This window comes from Carcharhinus amblyrhynchos, chromosome 16 (assembly GCF_965287045.1).
Source record: "Carcharhinus amblyrhynchos chromosome 16, sCarAmb.v2.hapA, whole genome shotgun sequence".
NCBI lineage: Eukaryota > Metazoa > Chordata > Chondrichthyes > Carcharhiniformes > Carcharhinidae > Carcharhinus > Carcharhinus amblyrhynchos.
The window spans coordinates 3605541-3624803 of record NC_137339.1 but is presented as its reverse complement, the minus strand read 5'-3'; the positions used below and the strand labels follow the sequence as shown (position 1 = coordinate 3624803).

Here is a 19263-nt window from a genome sequence, read left to right as displayed (position 1 = left end):
GGTAATAGTACCTCTAAAAGATAACAATGTTATCTTTTAGAAAGCGTTTAGATAGTTACATGGGTACAATGGGGTATAGAGGGATATGGGCCAAATGCAGGCAATTGGGATTAGTTTAGGGGATTTAAAAAAGGGCAGCATGGACAAGTTGGGCCGAAGGGCCTGTTTCCATGCTATAAACTCTATGACTATGTGAGAATAGTAAATCAAATCAAAAAATAATTTTCAGGTTCCTAAGACAAAACTATTCAAGTTAATAAAGTGCTTTTATCTCTAAACAAACAATACTGAAGCATGCGTTAACAATCTATATTGTAAATTAAATCCACAATTATCTGCACAACTACTTATTTTACCAGAAACAAATCGCCAAGAACTCTTACTGCTCAGAAGTTTCATCTTTTCATTTTGCTCCAGTTTTTTAAACCATTGTACAGAAAATGTTGAATTGTTTTGAAGCCAATGATTCATAAATTATTCTGCATTCATGCATTTTTTGTGAAAAGGACGAACCTATCAGAATTGCAATTTCATCCAAAATTAAAACTTGATCTTGAAAATCCAAATAATTTTTAGATAGATGCGGCTTCATTATTCATGGCATCATTCACCCATAACCTAAATAATAAATCTCGTTCTTCCCTATCAGAACCTTTGTACAAAACAAAATTCTGCACCAACTGTCACTCACCTTTTACAAAGGATCTCTTTGAGTGACCGGCGGATGTTATGTCGGATCTGAGCATTAGAAAGCTGGCTGGTATTTTTTGCAGCTGGGGCACTAGGCTGAACTGCCTGTTTCTCTGCAGCTTTTTTAGCTGGAGCCTGCTCACATGAATATACAGAGCGTTTGACTGCAGATGCAGAATGCTTGGATGGTATTCGGTATTCTGATATTGCGCTGCCTTGTTTGGATGAAGTCTGCTGCTTAGTTGAAATTGGTTGTTTTGATGAAGGTTGGTGTTTAGATGAAGGTTGTTGTTTAGAGGAAGAATGTTGTTGAGATGCAGGAATAGGCCGTTTAGGAGCAACACGGTGTTCCGTTGTACCGGCAGCTTGCTTAGCTGTCATTGCTGATGGCTTTGAGGAAGTAGATTGCAAAGTTGTAGGAGGCTGTTCATCTTGAGAAGCAGAAGCAGCTTGCCTGGGGGCAGCTCCCTCATCCTTTGGAGCTGCTGAAAGAAAAATATTTTGAATGAGAATTGTGCAGTATGCTACTAAATTATTGACAATTTTTTGGATGCAAAATAATTGGAAGCATTATTGTGAAAACATGCTTCAGTTTGACTAAAAAGATTTGCATATACATTATTTAATTGAATACTTAAGTGTGGGAAACAAAGACTCAGGATGCACTGATTCAACCAGGGAAGTCTAGTAATGTAGCTCATGAATGCAGGCATGCACTGTGCTTACAAATTTCACTTGCTTTGTCCAACATTGCAACATAACTAGAATTTACATTCATTCAAAGTAGTTTGTTTCATCAAGTTATCATAGGGTCTCAGAGCACTCTGCACGTACCTGGTTAGTGTTGAGACTGGCAAAATAAAGAAGGAGCCCAAAGTTGGCTTCTAATTTTATCACTTGTACTATCACTCTGAAGGTAACAAGTGCACTTGCAATACATTTTGCCAAGATTACTAGAAATAAGTTCTCGAACAGTGTCAGGATCACAAGAACTGCCAGGAACCTACTGCTGTACACAAGATAATACAGCGTTCATATTTTCCCAGCTACAGTATTAGCACTGTAATTTCTAAAATTTTCATAATACATTTCAAATAGCCCATTGTGCAAAAAGTGCTATGATTATACTGGATAATTTATTGGTATCAGAGCGTACAATAAAGTAATGCATATACTCAAAAACAAATTCAAAATGGTGTGAGAATTTTAAGTTGTTTCATAAATTCATTAAAAGTAACTTACAAAATATGCAAAGTACCAGACTTTAAAACTGCTTGAATTCAACATATGGATGAACACAAGGTGAATCACCTTGCAATTTGTAAATCAGTACCTACTGCTTTTCAGCTCAAACTGACTGAATTGCAATTGATTACCCAGAGTTCAAAGTACTCCATTTTTACTGGAATAAGCAAAGCCATGTGGTCTACAACCCTAATGCATAGAGCGCAATTTGTTTTTAAAATCATGGACCAGCTTGAGTTTAATGAGTAAAAAATAAATAAAAAGTCACAACTGGTGCAAATATATCAGCTGATGCTCTCATTTCATCATTCCCTGTCTCCTTTGATGCATGTGTTTTACTGTGTACCTAACCAATTCATATTGGTTGCACAATAACATCCTTTATTTTGTGTAATGACTGTGTGTTAGTCGATGACTTTTTGTATCCTGTGTCAGTTAAATCCATGGCAGCATTTTCACAAACCAAAAAAGTTTAAGCTCTAGAGACTTTAACACAAGCTAGGCTGACATTTCAGCTCAGCACCATGGAAGCACTACATTGTTTGAGGTCTTGTTTTTCAGTTGACGCACTGAATTGAGGCCCTGACTACTCTATTAGATGGCGGTAAAAGGCACCATGGCAGGTGTGAAGTGAAACAGGGGGATTCTCCTGGTGTCCAGGCCAACAACTATTTCCCAACTAACATAATAAGATTATCCTGTCATTTATCTCATTTTGGTTTGATTCGGCCATTCCTTTAAGCTACTTAAAAGTTTATTACATACTTCAAAGTATTTCATGAGATGCAGTTCTGGGTCACCCAGAGGACATGGAAAACAGGGTATCAATGTAAACTTCTTGCATGACAGAAGTTTTAAAGCAACTTGTGCTTTAAGAGAACTCAATTTAGTATGTTAGACAGCAGAAAGTTAAGCCACAGTGCAGTAGTCAACAGAATTCTTCTGTGGCAATTATAGCTGAAGTGTATCTCAACTCCTATACAAATAAGAGTACAGTACCACCTTGCTTTACAACAGCATTTAAATTTCTACTACCTGAAATGCACAAACAACAGATTTAAAAAAAATGTCCTGGCATATGCATTGTATTCTTGTGATCAACATAACTGTCTTGAGATTTTAGATTAAACTTAAATGTGACAAGTAGACTTAACTATCTTTAATTTTTACATTTGTTTTCATCATTAGAAGGACATCTAATAGGGTTGCAAAACATGCATCCAAAAAGATGCTTTGGAAGTATAATTGTAATTTAATCCAATTCTTCAACCTCAGGTCTGGAATTAACATCATCTGAATCTCTGGACCACATCTCTAAAGCCTTCTCTCTAGCCTCTGCTCACCCCACTAATACAATTTATTAAATATATTTAAATGAAACAAAGTATTTACAAAGAGTCTTTGTCAAAATGCTTTATGTAATAGGTAAATTGACACTCAAGCTTCCATTGTGTGTGCTATACCTAGAATACTTGCTGAGTAGGAATTGCAATACCAAAAATTGGCACAGGAGTAGAAAAGGACTATTTGTTTAAAGCGTCATTTTCCCATTGACTTTATTTGCATAATGCCAATTTTATATGTTGGGTGTTTCAAAATATCATTTGATTATAATCCTCAACTATAGTGTTCATTAGAGGCCATAAGATTATACTGGAGTCCCAGACCAGGGAATTTAAATGCAATCCAGGCAGACAGGTTAGTACACCACCAAGGGGAACACTCTTTTGTAGAAGAGGGTATCTATCAGATGAGAAATCCTAACCAGGCTCCGTTGCCCATTCAGGTGGATGCATGCCATCATGTGCCGAGGATTTCCTGTACTGCCAATATCTGCCTCTTAAATAGCAGATTAATCTTTCATTTACTATTACCCTTCAAAGCACACAAATGGCCTAGTGTATAAACAACAACAGTCCTACCAGCAACATATTTGTTTTTAATCTTTTAGAATGTTTCCAACATTCCACAAATGTGCTTTTTTTAAAAACAGAAAGATTGCTGCAGTAATGAAGGTGCCACCACGGGAATAAATGGCTCTGTCTACCTGTTCCAACTGTTCAGGTGAGGGTGAAAGATTCCATTGTAAGTTTTGAGGAGATGCAGTATTCATCATTATTTCTTATGTTCTTATGTTCATCCAGTTTCTCAATTATTCTTCATCCATGATCAACAAAGCAAAAAAAAAAGCTGATGATTGATCTCAATGCTGTTCCTGGGAGTTGCTGTTGGAAAATTACACCTGCCTGAAACTAACTTACTGGGTGAAGCATTTGAGATGGTTTGTCAAATACTTCTAGTATTATTTTTAACCTTTTATTTCTACTGGATATTTCATGCAACTATACATTAACTATAATCCCTTCACTAATTTGGATTATACTAATTAGAAATCATTTAGATGCTTCAAGACAGGATAAACAATTGTGGCATGGCTTGCATTTAACATGAAACCGGTTCCATTTCCAAATCAACAGGAATGTAATTCTGTTGTCTCATTTCACAATCTAATAACCACCTCTAAAATAAAAGGACAACAGTTATAAATGTAGCTACTCCTCTTTGCCCTATTTAGTCAAATATAGACACCTTTATTTTTAAAAAATCTTGTGGCTTTTCTTGTACGAAACTCACTCTCACTTACACTCTTTGGTTTCTTAGTTTCACTTCCCTGCATATGTTCATTAAAACAATGTTGACCATTAGCAAATATCTCACAAATGCACAGGAGCATCTTTCCTGCTTTTGCAGAATGAAGCAACATTTTTGGGAGTGGTTTCCATGGGGGAACTTCAGCAAGACTTATCCAATGATTAAAATGTAAAATTCTTTCCCTCAATATTTCTTGCATTAGATTCAAAACCAATTTCACATGAGCAATTAAATTAGAAATTTAGAAGAATTTAGTGTAAAGAGATATGAACATTTATTGTAGAGTTTTAAGTATATATGCATCAAAAATGCAATATTATTTGCACCATTTAATAGAAAAGCTAGAAAATTTCACCCAGATATCAGTTAACAAAAACTGACTGATTCTCTGACATGATCAATTCTATAGACATTAATCTTCTTGGTCCTCTGTTGAAGAATTAACAAGTGAATTAAACTATATGCCTTGCACAATAACTATTTTAAAAGAAACTGCTGAAATAGAACATGAGCATTAGAAGGCAAGTTTTTGCTCACGTAAAAGGTCAAGCTTCCTCTTGTTCATAGTTGAACTTCAGTCATGCTTTACCTTGGTGACGTTAGTTTTAACACCTAACTAATGTAATAGATTAGAACAGCAAATCACAATATTCTGACTGAATGCAATCACAAAAATCTTCTTGAATTTAAATATCATGTCGAATGCCCAGCTGTTTAGCAAATACGTTTTCAGTAGTGCACATATTTTGATAAGGAAGCAAAATCAGTAAAAATCCTTCATTTACAATATGCCTTTCACAACTTCAGGGACCAATAAAGCATTTCATTTCTAATGAAGCAACATATAATTGCTATTGCAATGCAAGGAAATACAGCAGCTAATATGCTCTTTGTGGGACTCTGCTGTGTGCCACAAAATAGTGAGCAGATCACATTTTACTGATTTAGTTGAGAGGTTGCTAGCCAGGACAACAGATAATGGATCTTTTACTTCCAAGGAGAAGGCTGAAGAGGCCTCAGTTTAACATTGCATCCAAAAGACAGAATCTTGAATTGCAGCACTCATCAGTGCTGCATTGAGGTTTCAGCCTAGTTTCTGCTGTGGCACTTAAACCCAAAATCCCTGACTCACATAAGAGTGTACAGAACATATGATGACAAAGTAAACTGAAAACAGGAAAATGGATAGTTAGTTATGCACAAAACTGAAATTATGACCAAGTCAGGTTAGATAGCCACTTACTTTGCCCAAGAGTACAATTTATACCAAAAATTATTTCAGATTTGCAATCACTCAAGATACTGAACACTGCAGCAACTCACCAAGGATCTTTCAATACCACCTTTCAAGCTAACGACGGACAACGACGCCAGATACAGGGGAACATCACCATCTGATGGTCCCCCCACTCACCATCCTGACTTGGAGCGGACTGTGCAGGTGATAGGTGTTCGCTTGTATCCTTGCCGTTCCTTCACATTCACTGGGTCAAAATCCTAGAACTCTCTTCCTAACAGCACCACTGCCGTACCTACATCGCACGGACAGAAGCGGGTCAAAGCAGTGGCAGTTTACTAATACCTTCTTGGGAGGTAATTTTGGACAAGCAATAATGCTAGCCTGGGCAGAAAAGCCCACATCCCTTGAAAAAAAAAACTCAGCAGAATATAACACTTCGGAGATTGGATAGTTGTGCAAGTTAGCACAGTTTTTATTCTGGGATCTGGGTTTGAGTTCAATCCTCACAGAGATTGAGCTGAAACCCACGTGGCCACAAGAATTTAAATTAAGACACTTTGGCCAATGTCAATCTAGCTCTCATGACAAACCAATGATATACATGTCCAGTGGCTTAACTTCTGTAAAATTATTAATCCATCTTGTATATTTATACACTAATCGACATTAAAAAAAGTCACTGCCCCAGCAGTGGCACCCATTCCAACAGAGAAGTCATGAAGTTAGAATAAACCTATTATAGAATATAGAAGTGCTATCATTTTGAAAAATAGAGGTTAAAGACATTCAATAACGAGGTAAATGATGCATTACCTTCTCGAAAGATAAAAGTCCCTTTAGCTGATGCCATGAAATTTATAACATTATACCTCAACCTGTAATCACACACTCAGGATGGCTTCCCCTCACCTGTTCATTTCCTCAGGTTAAGTGTGCAAGGGAAAGTCCCTTAGGAAGCTTGGAAAGCAATTAAAATCCCCAATACTGATAAAGATCATGCTGAGGTCACATTTACATGTTTTCAATTATTAAAAAGATTAACTGCAACATAAATAGAACTGGTGAGCAAACAGTCAGTTCCATGCATGCTCCATGTTGAAAGTAACGAGAGCTCAAAGAGAAATCTTTCATTAGGCCTGCTTTAATTCAAATTTAAAGCATACTTTTGAGTTTATAATTAAGAACACAATGGGCATTAATCCTACTTCTTAAAACACAAGTTCTCAGTAACGATACCACTTGATCTTTGTGGAAATCCAAGGAAATGTTCTGCATATTAAGGTAAAACAAATGTGTTAGATTTGTGCTTGCAGTCTTCAAATACAATGTTCAATATGTAAATGTGGAATTATAAATAGCCAATTATGATATTTTTAATATCAATGGTCTTCATACAAGTCTCAATGTCAAGGATTGACAATACAAAACATAAATGAATGTTGAAAGGTCCATTTTGGAGACATGAATTAGTTTAATTTTATGGCAACAAAACTAGCGGTCCAATATGTTACTGCCTGATGCACTGGCATTGTTGTTATAGGCCACGATTTCATGGCACACAAATCTCATAAATGATGAATTCCAATTTCCAATACACTAGCTGAGGAAGGTGCCAAGCATGTGAAGAATATCTGTCAGAAGCTCAATCACCACGTTCACACTCCACCCCCAAAGAATTTGGTCGGTCCTTAACTCTAGCCTGTTGTAATTCCTCATGATCCGTGACTATGGACTGTGTTAAGCCCAATGCGTCAGAATTCTTTCCCAAAATCTCTCCAACTCTGTTTTGGGACCAACTTTAGAAACAAACTTTTAGTTAGCCCTCTCAACAACATGCATTAACTCATCATTTTTGGCCAATGATGCTTAAATGGGACTCTTTTCTGTTAAAGGTACCATGAAAATTTAAGCTTGTTGAAGCTTGGATACCTTTTAACCACATGCTAATTTCCAATCTACAAAGTAATCAATGTGTTGGGGGCGAGATACTCTTTATTCAACTATTTCAGTGCAATTGTTCCATCTGTAAAAGATGAACCTTTATACCTTGATCAACTTTCTGAAAAAAGAAATCTGCTTATGGTTTTATTGAACAGATTTGAATTACTTTTTATGAAGTTGTTCCCGCAATATTCAAAATTTGATTTCCACCATCTTCTCTAAATTGATCATAGTAACTTGCAGACAACAAAGTAGAGGGTTTTGCAAAAAGCATAGAGAATAAGACTTCAAGCAGACACCTGAGCAGAATGGGCCAAATAGTGGCAAATATGATTCAATTTTCAGAATCATGTATTTAAAATAAGGATGTAAGACCTAAATTACTTGTTAGACCAATCTAGAGCAGTTAAGAGACATTCGAGTTGATGTGAGACTGGAGTCCAGCATAGGTCAAGCAAGTAAAGGGTAGCAGGTTTGTAAATGGCATCAATGTATCTGTTTTATTGTTATGACACTCCCACAGTCTGTGTCCTTTATTGATCCTAGATATTAAAAATGTCATAAACTGAAGTTCTCAATTTGCCGGAAGGATCTGAATGTTCTCAGGATTATTACTTCAGGTCTCTGGATTACCAGTCCATAAAATAACCACTACACTATCTCACTTGTACTACCAATGCTACATTTTAAGATGACAAACAAGGAATGGGAATATAAAGACAATGGAATAATGCAGATGAGTGAGGAGGATCTTAGACACATTTGGGTGAAAGTTGATAAAGCATTAAAATGATTTTTTGGTTTATAGATAGGGTTTAGAGGTTGTCTTAAACTTGTATTAAATTAATGGTTAGCCAGAGTACAGTAGTGTTCATTTTTGTTTGCTCCATTATAGATAGAACATTAAAATTATTCTGCAGAGTCACCAGAACGATACGAGGGTTGAAAACCTATCAGAATAGACTTGATACAGAACTATATTTAATACTAATTATGGTTAAGAGCCAATTTTACCTAGCTTCCTTTAAAACTATGGATTTTGATAGTTTGAGAAAGACTTGATTAAACTGGGAGAAAAATCAGTGGTGACCCATGCCACTGCCAAAGTGGAGAGAGATTGAGAGAAAAATTTTATGCAGAGTTGATGGAATGTAGAATGATGCATCCATGAATGGTTGAGACATATACAAAGTTGGGAAAAGTAGATAAATATTTGAATCAAAAATAACTTGCATTAACACTGCACCTTTAACATAGTAAGACATCCCAAAGCACTTTGCAGGCTCACTGTCAAACAAAATTTAGCACTGAGACACGCAAGGAGATTTCAGTAGAAATAATCAAAAATTTTGTCAAAAAGGTGGATAAGCAGAAGCATCCAAAAAGTGGAGATTTAGGGAGGGAATTCCAGATCTTCAGGCAGCATGGTGGGACAGTAGTTAGTACTGCTGTCTCTCAGCACCAGGGACCCGGGTTTGATTCCCAGATTAGGTCACCATCTGTGTGAAGTTTGCATGTTCTCCCCATGTCTGTGTGGGTTTCCTCCAGGTGCTCTGGTTCCCTCCCACAATCCAAAAGATGTGCGGGTTAGGTGCATTGGCTATGCTGAATTGTCCCTTGGTGTCAGGGAGACTAGCAGGGTAAATGCATTGGGTTATAGGGATACGGCCTGGGTGGGATTGTGGTCGGTGCAGACCTGGTGATCTGAATGGCCTCCTTCTGCACTGTAGGGATTCTATGATTCTAAAGGCTCACCAGTTGTAAGCATGGGTGCCAATGACACGGTGACTAAAGCTGAGGCTAGAATTGGGAAGCCGAGGTATCAAAGGAAAATACAGTTTGATTGAGCAAAAACCTTGCATATGCACGTTGGGCTGAATGATGTTCTAAGGGAATTCCAGGTTCTAATTTATATCTATATTCTACTCCTGCATAGTGGGAAGCCTACGTGATCCATTACAAATTATTTTCTTGGTAGACCACAGAACTTTATAGTAGTGTAACATTTTCCATTAATATTCAGTAAAAAGTAACTGAGAAGGCCTTCCAAAAGTTCTAATTTTGGTCTTTTGCCCTAAGATATTTCAGAGAGGGAAGCAGGGACAGAATGGTGGCACAGTGGTTAGCACTACTGCTTCAGGATCTGGGTTCGATTCCCAGCTTGGGTCACTGTCTGCATGGAGTTTGCACTTTCTCCCCATGTCTGCATGGCTTTCCTCTAGGTACTCCAGTTTCCTTCCACATTCTGAAAGATGTGCTGGTTAGGTGCGTTGACCCGAACAGACGCTGGACAGTGGCGACTAAGGAAATTTCATAGTAACGTTATTGTAGTATTAATGTAAATTTGTGACTAATAAATAAACTAAATAATAGGCACAATTCACAGTGCATGTTTCAAATGGCAGCAAGACAAGGGGGTGGGGGGGGGGGAAATCAGGATTTTTTTTTAAAGCAGCTAGCTCAAGTCCAGCATTAGGAATTGCCTGGGTCACCTCTATTCTATCTTAAGTTCTTGCCAAGGTGAAGGATGGTAGCCACAATACAAAAAATTAAGTGTGAAAAATGGTAGAGTCTTTTCATGTTTTGATTGTGTAGAAAATTGCATTTAAACCACAATTACTTCAATTTGATTATGTTTACCTACTCCCTTGGAAACGAACTTTTAGTCTCAAGTAAATGGGTTCAAAAACTTCACTGTGTTCCATTTTATTCAATTCTCAAATATATGTAGTAGAAAGGTTCAAAAGGAATGAAAGCAAGGTAAAAATGTGTTATAACTTTTAATAGTTAACTGTTACCAGAACATATTTAATCAAATTCAAAGTTGCATGTAAACGCTCGGAGAAACACAAATGTATCTGAAAGTGACTCATTTGCCAAGTGCTCTGAATAAGGTGGAAGCAGAGTTGAGAAATCCTGTAACACTGCACTGTTCTTCTTTCTGGGAGAATGCAACTGCTTTTCCTTCCTGTAGCACATCTGTAAACTTGCACAATTTCGACCAGCTTGTGCTCTAATTAATGGACAAACACCTATCTAAAAATTAAAACACGTATTACGTGTTACGCATACGAATTACGTATGTAACAATTATACCAGTAATACACAGCAAAGGAAATTTGCCATAGCAATCTTTCAATTTCTCCAGCCTTACAAAGACAAAGCTGGATTTCTCTACAACGGACACATTTCTAAATGCAACTTATTATCCCATTTGAAAATTAACTTTTCATTGTTACTTTTCAACTAGAGAGTAATATGTACTTTATAACACTGATGTCAATTTTGTTCTTTTTGGTGCTCTGATAGGACTCCTGGAGCTCTCAGTTTATAATTTACAGGAAAACATTCTTTTTATTTAAAAACTAAGTTATTCCACCCTCATCATCACTCTGAATCTCAATTTACGTGCAACAGCAAATTCAACTGATCAAATGAAGATGGTGATATAAGAGATATAACTGTAGACTTTTTGGAAGTTCAAAACTAAAGTGTGTGAATCTTTCTCAGTTCCATCCTGAACTGCGGCATCTTGCTTACCCCACATCATCCTGCTGTCGTCTTAAAAGTTCTGGATCGTCTAGGACATTCACCTCGCCTTGATAGATGCCAACATTGCTCTTCAATTGGCTGACATGATATGAAGATCTGTGACAACTCGTCTCACTCCCATGCAGTTGCTTCCATGCACTCCCGCCCTGCCACGCCCAAAGCTAGAACCTTCGTTAATGCATGATGTGTTAGTCGAATAGCTCAGTTGGCTGGATGACTGTGATGCAGAGTGACACCAACAGCATTGGTTTACTTCCCATACTGGCCGATCTAATTCCTAACATTGCCCCTCGCCTGAGGTGTGGTGATCCTCAGATTAAAATCACCACCAGTCAGCTCTCCCCCTCCAAGGGGAGAGTAGCCTGTGGTCATCTGGGACTATGGTGCCTTTAACCTTTTACGTAAAACTGGTGAAGCTCACAAGAAACTCACTCAAGTACTAGATTTTATAACAGTAACTAAGCAGCTGAGATACTGATCTCATGTCATTTTTTCATTTTGTCAGCCAAAAGATATTGATCCTTAACCCGGTTTTAATGACATTTGATATTTGTGTTAGAAAATATGCTCGGTCTCCAATATACTTGAGTGTTGCAGAATGGCAATAACCTTGCCAGTATTGTTAAAATCAACATTAGTAGTGAATAAGAAAATATTGAAATTAAAATTGAGGACATTCACCATCAATGCTTCATTGAAATTGCGCAGTTGTGTAGAAACCCATAAGTTCCCATGTGTCTGTACATGAGCTAAATCCTTTAAACTATTAAATGTGCAAGGCCACATTAAAACAAAAGGGATTGCTCATTTAAACAAATTGTCCATGCAATCTTGGGATAAAAATCAGGGGGGAAACTTGATCAGGCAGTGCTCTTATTTTTGAATTGTCAAATGGCAATCAGGAACTGCGTAAAAGGTCCAGCTGTAACACTTGAATACTCTCACCACTGAGTATTAGAGTGAATAACAATATTTTCTTAAGCAATGAAGCACCCACTTTCCCATAATAGTTTCTTGTGCCAGATACCCAAAGTTTTAACAGCACTCCATGGATAATATACAGTGCATAAAGATAATTAGATTTTCAACTTTTAACTCCTCTTATCAGGTTAGTTTAACAAGAATATCATCTTACCTGTGCCTATTAACTGAAGAAGCAGCAGCTCAAAGCAACAGAAATAAATTTTATAATATATGATGTGGAGATGCTGACGTTGAACTGGGGTAGGCACAGTAAGAAGTCTCACGGCACCCGGTTAAAGTCCAACAGGTTTACTTGATAGCATGAGCTTTCGAAGCACTGCTCGTTCATCAACACAGGACCCTTTGTTGTCCAGTACTTCCCAGGAGTGGGTAAGCTACGACATCTTCAATATGTCATCGATGAAGACAAACATTTGTCAAGAATGTCCCCACACCCCCACTACTTGCCTTCAAAGAACTGTGCAACCTCAAACAGACCATTGTATGCAGCAAACTACCCAGCTTTCAGGAGAACAGTGACCATAACAACCGCACAACCCTGCCACAGCAATCAGGGCCTGTGCCAATCGTCGACACAGATGCCATCATCTCATGTGAGAACACCATCCACCAGGTACACGGTACTTACTCTTGTGACTCGGCCAATGTTGATACACTGATACACTGCAGGAAAGGATGTCTCAAGGCATGGTACATTAGTGAGACCATGCAGAAGCTCTGACAATGGATGAATGGACACCACTCGACAATCACCAGGCAGGAGTGTTCCCTTCCTGTTAGGGAATACTTCAGCAGTCAAGTGAATTCAGCCTTTGGTCTTCAGGTAAGCATTCTCCAAGACGGCCTTCAAGACACACAATGCAGAATTGCCAAGCAAAAATTGATAGCCAAGTTCCACAAACATGGGGATGGCCTCTACCAGGATCTTGGGTTCATGTCACACTATGTGTAACCCCCATGACTTGCCTGGACTTACAAAGTTTCACTAACTGTCCTGGCTTGAGACAATTCACACTCTTTAACCTGTGATTAAACCTCTCTGCATTCGCATTGTCTGTACCTGTAAAAGCTTGATTACCTGTTAAGACTCGCATTCCATCCATTATCTTGTAACAGAGTTTGTCTCTATATATGTCCTGTTGAACCCAACTCTCATTCACCTGAAGAAGGAGCAGTGCTTTGAAAGCTCGTGCTTCCAAATAAACCTGTTGGACTTTAACCTGGTGTTGTGAGACTTCTTACTTTATAATGTAAATTAGCCTCGAGTTTCTGATGAATAGCCTATTCGTCTGCAGCCTTGTGAAGATCAACACGAACAGGAATGGTACTTCTGGCTCCTTAAGTGGTGAATAACCTCCATTTAGGGGCACTAATGTACATTACTAACAGTTTTTCACTAGCTACAGATAACTACAGGGTAGAATACCCAAAATTCAACAGTCCCAAAACCAGACATCTTTGAAATGGTCTAGTTCCAGAGTGAGTTTTAGATTTAGGGATTGTATCAGTTTCAGGGTGTGTAGTACTGTTTTATTTCAGGGACTTTATTATATTCATTTCAGGCATTATACAAGTTGGATGTCCAAAATCCACGAAAATCCACCATGGTCTCAGTTCCGAGGGTGCCGGATTTTGGACACCATACTTGCAGTTCAGCAGAGACAGAAACTTAAAAATTCCTTCTAAACTTGTACACATTTAAGTTGTATCCCTCCTTAAGTCACATTATATCATCCCATTGATTTTCAAGTGCTAAATTCAAAGTACCAATATGTTATTAGACAGTATTAAACTACATTTAGAGGTAGACACAGAGATACACACACTTAAGAATTTTATCCTATCATAAATATCTAATCCCAAACTTATGACAAAAAAAAAGCATCGGTGGCCTCCTCATTCTGCAATTATACACAAGTCCCCCCACAAATCCCTTGCTCCACAGATATACTGCAGCACCACCACTGGTGGGCAAGAGAGGGCTGCAGTCATAATAGTTGTTTGCATGTTCGCATATCCGTTTTTCTCCACAGTTCTCATGCCATGAAAAATTATGCCATCAGTCCAGCAAAGGCCATAGCAGTCTACATCAGGATAGCATGGTGATCGAATGTCTTGGCCAGCTGGGATGCTCAGCAGCCAAGTATAATTGTTTCTAGTAGCCAGATCAAGACTGGTATTCAGCAGACTTAAAAGCTTTTCATTAAATAATTTACTGACCTGTTAGTTGGCAGCTTCACCTTATAATTCTTAAATCTCAGTTGCTAAAAATGTGTTTTCTCCCATCATTCTGCGAAGCTGTGCAAATAAGTTACTCTTTGGATTCTGAGAAGCTGTGCTCTATTCAGTCTCAGTTCATTCTCAACATTCAACAATCAATATTATTGTAGTGCAGTTAACACATTATTGCAAAGGGACTTACAGACTCAATCATTCACCAACACTTAAAACTTCAGAAATGCCTAGCCATACCCATGAACTCTCAGTACAAACCTGTCTGGTCTAATCCAAAGGGTAATTAATAAAGATTGTGGAACCTCAGTAGATAAGCACACAATGATGGGGGTTGCATAGGTGTTGGTTGACCAAAATAACACAGGAGATAGAATAAAAGCTTTCAAGGGATCTCTAAGGTTTCTCTTGAGAAGACACTAACCATAGCCATACTACTTCCTCTGCAGACAAATGAGGGAAAAATCAGAGGATGTAAACCACAGTTTTCATAAAACTCTTGCTTTGACAGGGACCTGTAAGCAGATTTCCTACTTGGTCTTTTGGTTAGGTAATAGTGTAATCTACTGCAGAAATTACTGAAGAGAAATTATTCAGATGGTGTTGAAGGGAACGGATTAAATATAAAATGGAGACATGAACCAATAATAAAAACTAAGGAATGCATACAGGTCACTCAAATTTACCAATTCTTCAAGGACATAGAAACAACAATGCCTTGCTAGATGGAAATGATAATAGAAAATGCTGGAAATACTGATCAGGTCATGCAGCACTGCAGAGAGAGAAACACAATGTTTCAGGTCTATGATTTTTCATCAGAGTTGTTATGCTACAGTCAGAGTTGAAATGTTAACTGTTTCTCTCTCAACAGATTTTGCTTGAGTGTTTCCAGCATTTTTTGTTATTTCAGAGTTCCAGCATTCATAATGTTTTGCTTTTGTTCTAGCTAGAATAATTTTTGCAGGGAAAAATAAAGACAAGGGCAAATAAACCGAAGATTGAAAATTACTATGATACATACACGATTTGTAAAAAACGGAAGTGGATATCAGAGTTTTTTCTGGTTTTACAGCGTTGTAATTATGATCAATCGTCCAAGTCCCTGCAACATTGCTCGATACAGTTTCCTTCTGTGGTGGCACAGGGCTCTTATGGACCAATACTACCAATTTTCTGGTTGGCATTTCTTTCAGATTTAATTCTTCAGTTTTGTGAGGACCCACTGCTGGTTTCGAATTCACCTGTAACAACAATATTTTAAACACAAGAACATAATAGTAAGATCACAAACTCTTAGTGATTCGTTTACACAATTATTCATTCAACATGACCTTTATGTATTCAATTAAAGTATTCAATCTGTGCAAAAATAAATGTAATCAAAGAATGTGGAGGTGTCAAACATGAACAGGTTTCCTACACACTAATCAAATATAAATCTACGGCCAATCCTTTAATTTCCCCAAATATCATTACATCCTGTAGTACTTACAGTAGGTGAATTGATGTTAATGCATTTTGTCTGCTTTTGTTAGTAGGCATTACTATTATCAGGAAGGCTAGCAGCAGCCATGGAACAAACAACATCTACTCCAAGTCTATACTGAACTCGAGTGCAGAAATTGTCAACAATGCAGCTTAGTGGCATTAAACATCCAGTTCTTAGTCCTAGAAAGAGGACTGAAATGGAAAGCAGCATGTTTTCAAATAAGCCTCAATATGATTTAAGTATCACTTCTGTAACTGACTCCAATGGAAAAAACAAGTGTTAAGCACCACAACTATCTTCCTATCTTGACTCCATTCTCTCTGCTCTTGTCCAGTCCCTTCTCACTTACATCCATGACTCCTCCAATGCCCTATGCCACATCGATGACTTCCAGTTCTCCATCATTCCTTCCACCAGCATTAAGCAGTCTGATCTAGGCAGCAGTACTTGGACAGTCTTAAGTGGTGGGGACAGGGTTTCAGCAAAGATAATCCTCGCAAAGGTCACTTGTTGCAGAGGGCTAAGTGAATTGTGCAAGGTTCCCTTTCAGTGGGCAACCCAGTACATCCCCAAAGACAATCCCTGGAACCTCCAACCTTGCTTTCTTGTCAACATTCTTTTAACTGCTAAATACCATGATCATTACTACTCATTCCCTTTTCATTCCTCCAAATGTTTTGACTTCATAACCACACTAAGCAGGAGCATTTGGCCCAATCTCTGGAAATACCCCAGAGGTACAAGCACCAAGACTGCAGATATGTACATAACTGGACCATTTTCTGCACCTATGTCCAAGAAATAGCCTCTGCTAGGGCGTTATTTAAAAAATCAGCTTAAGTTTTAAAGACCTATCCAATGTTTAATCATGTTTGCTAATTAAGTTTAAAACAATATTGGTGCCATCCAGGCTCAATATTGCCAACCTATTACATACAGGTTTCCACGAGTAGTTAAAAGCCATGATGTTGATCCATTTTCTTCTCATCTTGTAACTGACAGAATCATACGTGATGTTTCGCTTACAACTTCCTTTTTCCCTTTCTCTATTCTGGATCATTTCTGCATTGGGTGAGAACCTCTTCTACAGTTTCCCCCCATTCTTCATTCTTAACATTGTTTTGTCCTTTGTACAGCTTTGCGTTATGTCACTGAAAATCTTTCACTGAATCTAATAGCTATTAAGCAGTTGGAAAGTCAATTAATCCATGAATTCTGATTGACTGTCTCTGAAAATAAAAATCATTGGGGCTGCACCCAAAGTATGTCTTATCAATTCTCTCTGCAGAAGCTGACTGATCTGTATGTACTACCAGCATTACCAGCTGAATTTAATCAAGTTCTTTTGCCGGTGGATTCCTATACTGTGGGCAATATAACTCAAGCACCGAACATTTGCATACCCCAAAATAGCTGATTGCAGAATTGACTGTCTTCTCAACAGAATCTGTCATTTCAATATGGATGCACCATGTGCATATTATAAAGATGAAAGTGGATTTGCAAGCCATATGGCTAGTCAAATGAAAAATACATGATTTTAAAATGTGTTGCTAATCTAGAATGCGGTATGGAACAAAATATTTATATGGAAGTAGGTTTTAGCTAGAGTTGACAGGTCAACTATCTCGACAAAGAAAATTTTTAAGCAAACCTTTGAGCTAATTATTAATTCATCCCTCTTTTACCCAGACACCTGACCTACAATATTTGAGTGAAAGTAAGTCTCTGGAGAAGTTAAGGGCACATGAAAGCAAACTGATCACATCCAGTACAGGTGCTGTGAGGAATACTATTTTCTATTTCAGGGAAAAAAAATTGTAAGAACTATCACAAGGTTTGAAGATTCATAAAGAAAAGCTTATGGCATTTGTATTCCCCAACACAGTGAAACACAATTCAGAGTTCACAGAAAAAAATGTTTGAGATCAGACACTGGGTAACTGCAACAACTATTTAATTATACTTTTTGAAAATAAATCTGTATCAATATATCCGGTTGCTGCATTTGCGAATATACATTTTCTCTAGACAGGAAGTTATGCTAAGCCTATATAGCTCAGTTCCAGTCAGAGCAGTGTCCCCAATTCTGGGCACCACATTCAACAAAGGACATGAAGAATTACCAGGATGGTTCCCAAGGATGAAGGATTACAGTTGTGGTTAAGAATGGAGTTACTGGGGTTGTTCTCCAGACAGTGAAGGTGGCTAAAGGGAAATTTGATAATGAACAGTTTAAAAATAATGAAAAGTTTAGATGGAATAAATAAAGTAAAACAGTTTCCAATGGCTGTAAAGTAAATATTCATTGGGCACAGTTTTAAGATAACTGGAAAAGAGCCACACAGGCAGCATAACAAAACTTTTTTTTTTACACAAACGGTTACAATTTGTAACACACTGCTTGATAGGGGGTGGATAATGATTCAATAGTAACCTTCAAAAGGAAACTGGATTAACTACTTAGGCCAGGAGAATATTGCAGACCTATGGGAATTGAATAAGATTGTTCACTGAAAGAACAATCTAAACGGTCCCCTTTTTGATGTATTATTCTACAATTTTATGAATCTATATTCAAAAATACTGTTCAGATTGCAATTCCTTCCAATTTAGGTTTCTCTGCGTCTTCTCCAAAATTTGAGGTCACCACATTGTTCTCCAGTGCTAATTATGGCAAGGTCAAACACAGTCAGAAAATTTCAAACAGTAAATGATTCATTTCAGTATTTAGTGACATTTTTCAAAATATGAAAATATTCAGTTGGTAGACTACAAAATGAATTGCATTGTTACAGGAGTGCAAAAGGACAAAAGATTGGAAGAAGTGCATTAAAACTGCAGTCACTGTTCATCAGCACAGATTTCATACAGTTTCAAACTCCGATCAGGAGCTGAGTTTCTAAACAGGCACTGAGGCCAACATTATTTTGACAAGTGAGATTATCATAATTTTGCACTCAGCTTTAATTCCACACTTGATGATTACAAATTGAAGGGCCTCGAATCACAAGATTCAAATTGCTATGCAGCAGCACAGTAGCAGTGGTTCACACTGCTGCCTTGCAGTGCCAGGGACCCAGTTCAATTCTGATCTCGGGTTACTGTCTGTGTGGAGTCTGCATGTTCTCCTCGTGTCTGCGTGGGTTTCCTCCAGGTGCTCCAGTTTCCTACCATAGTCCAAAGATGAGCGAGTTAGGTTGGTTGGCTAAGCTAAATTAACCCTTGTGTCACG

At 37.8% G+C, this 19263-nt stretch overlaps 1 protein-coding gene across 4 annotated transcripts in view; it reads right to left on the bottom strand.

Annotated features, from left to right (window-relative positions):
- The window catches only part of LOC145353786 (death-inducer obliterator 1-like), a 120810-nt gene that overhangs the window by 51036 nt on the left and 50511 nt on the right, over positions 1-19263 (bottom strand). For 3 of the 4 annotated variants that reach the window (XM_080204590.1, XM_080204593.1, XM_080204594.1), the window contains exons 7-8: positions 15561-15780; positions 692-1175 (exon numbers count right to left, since the gene is read on the bottom strand). In XM_080204590.1, the coding sequence (XP_080060716.1) occupies positions 692-1175; positions 15561-15780 (704 nt within the window). The remainder of the gene's footprint in view (positions 1-691; positions 1176-15560; positions 15781-19263) is intronic. The other variant, XM_080204591.1, reaches the window with a different exon arrangement.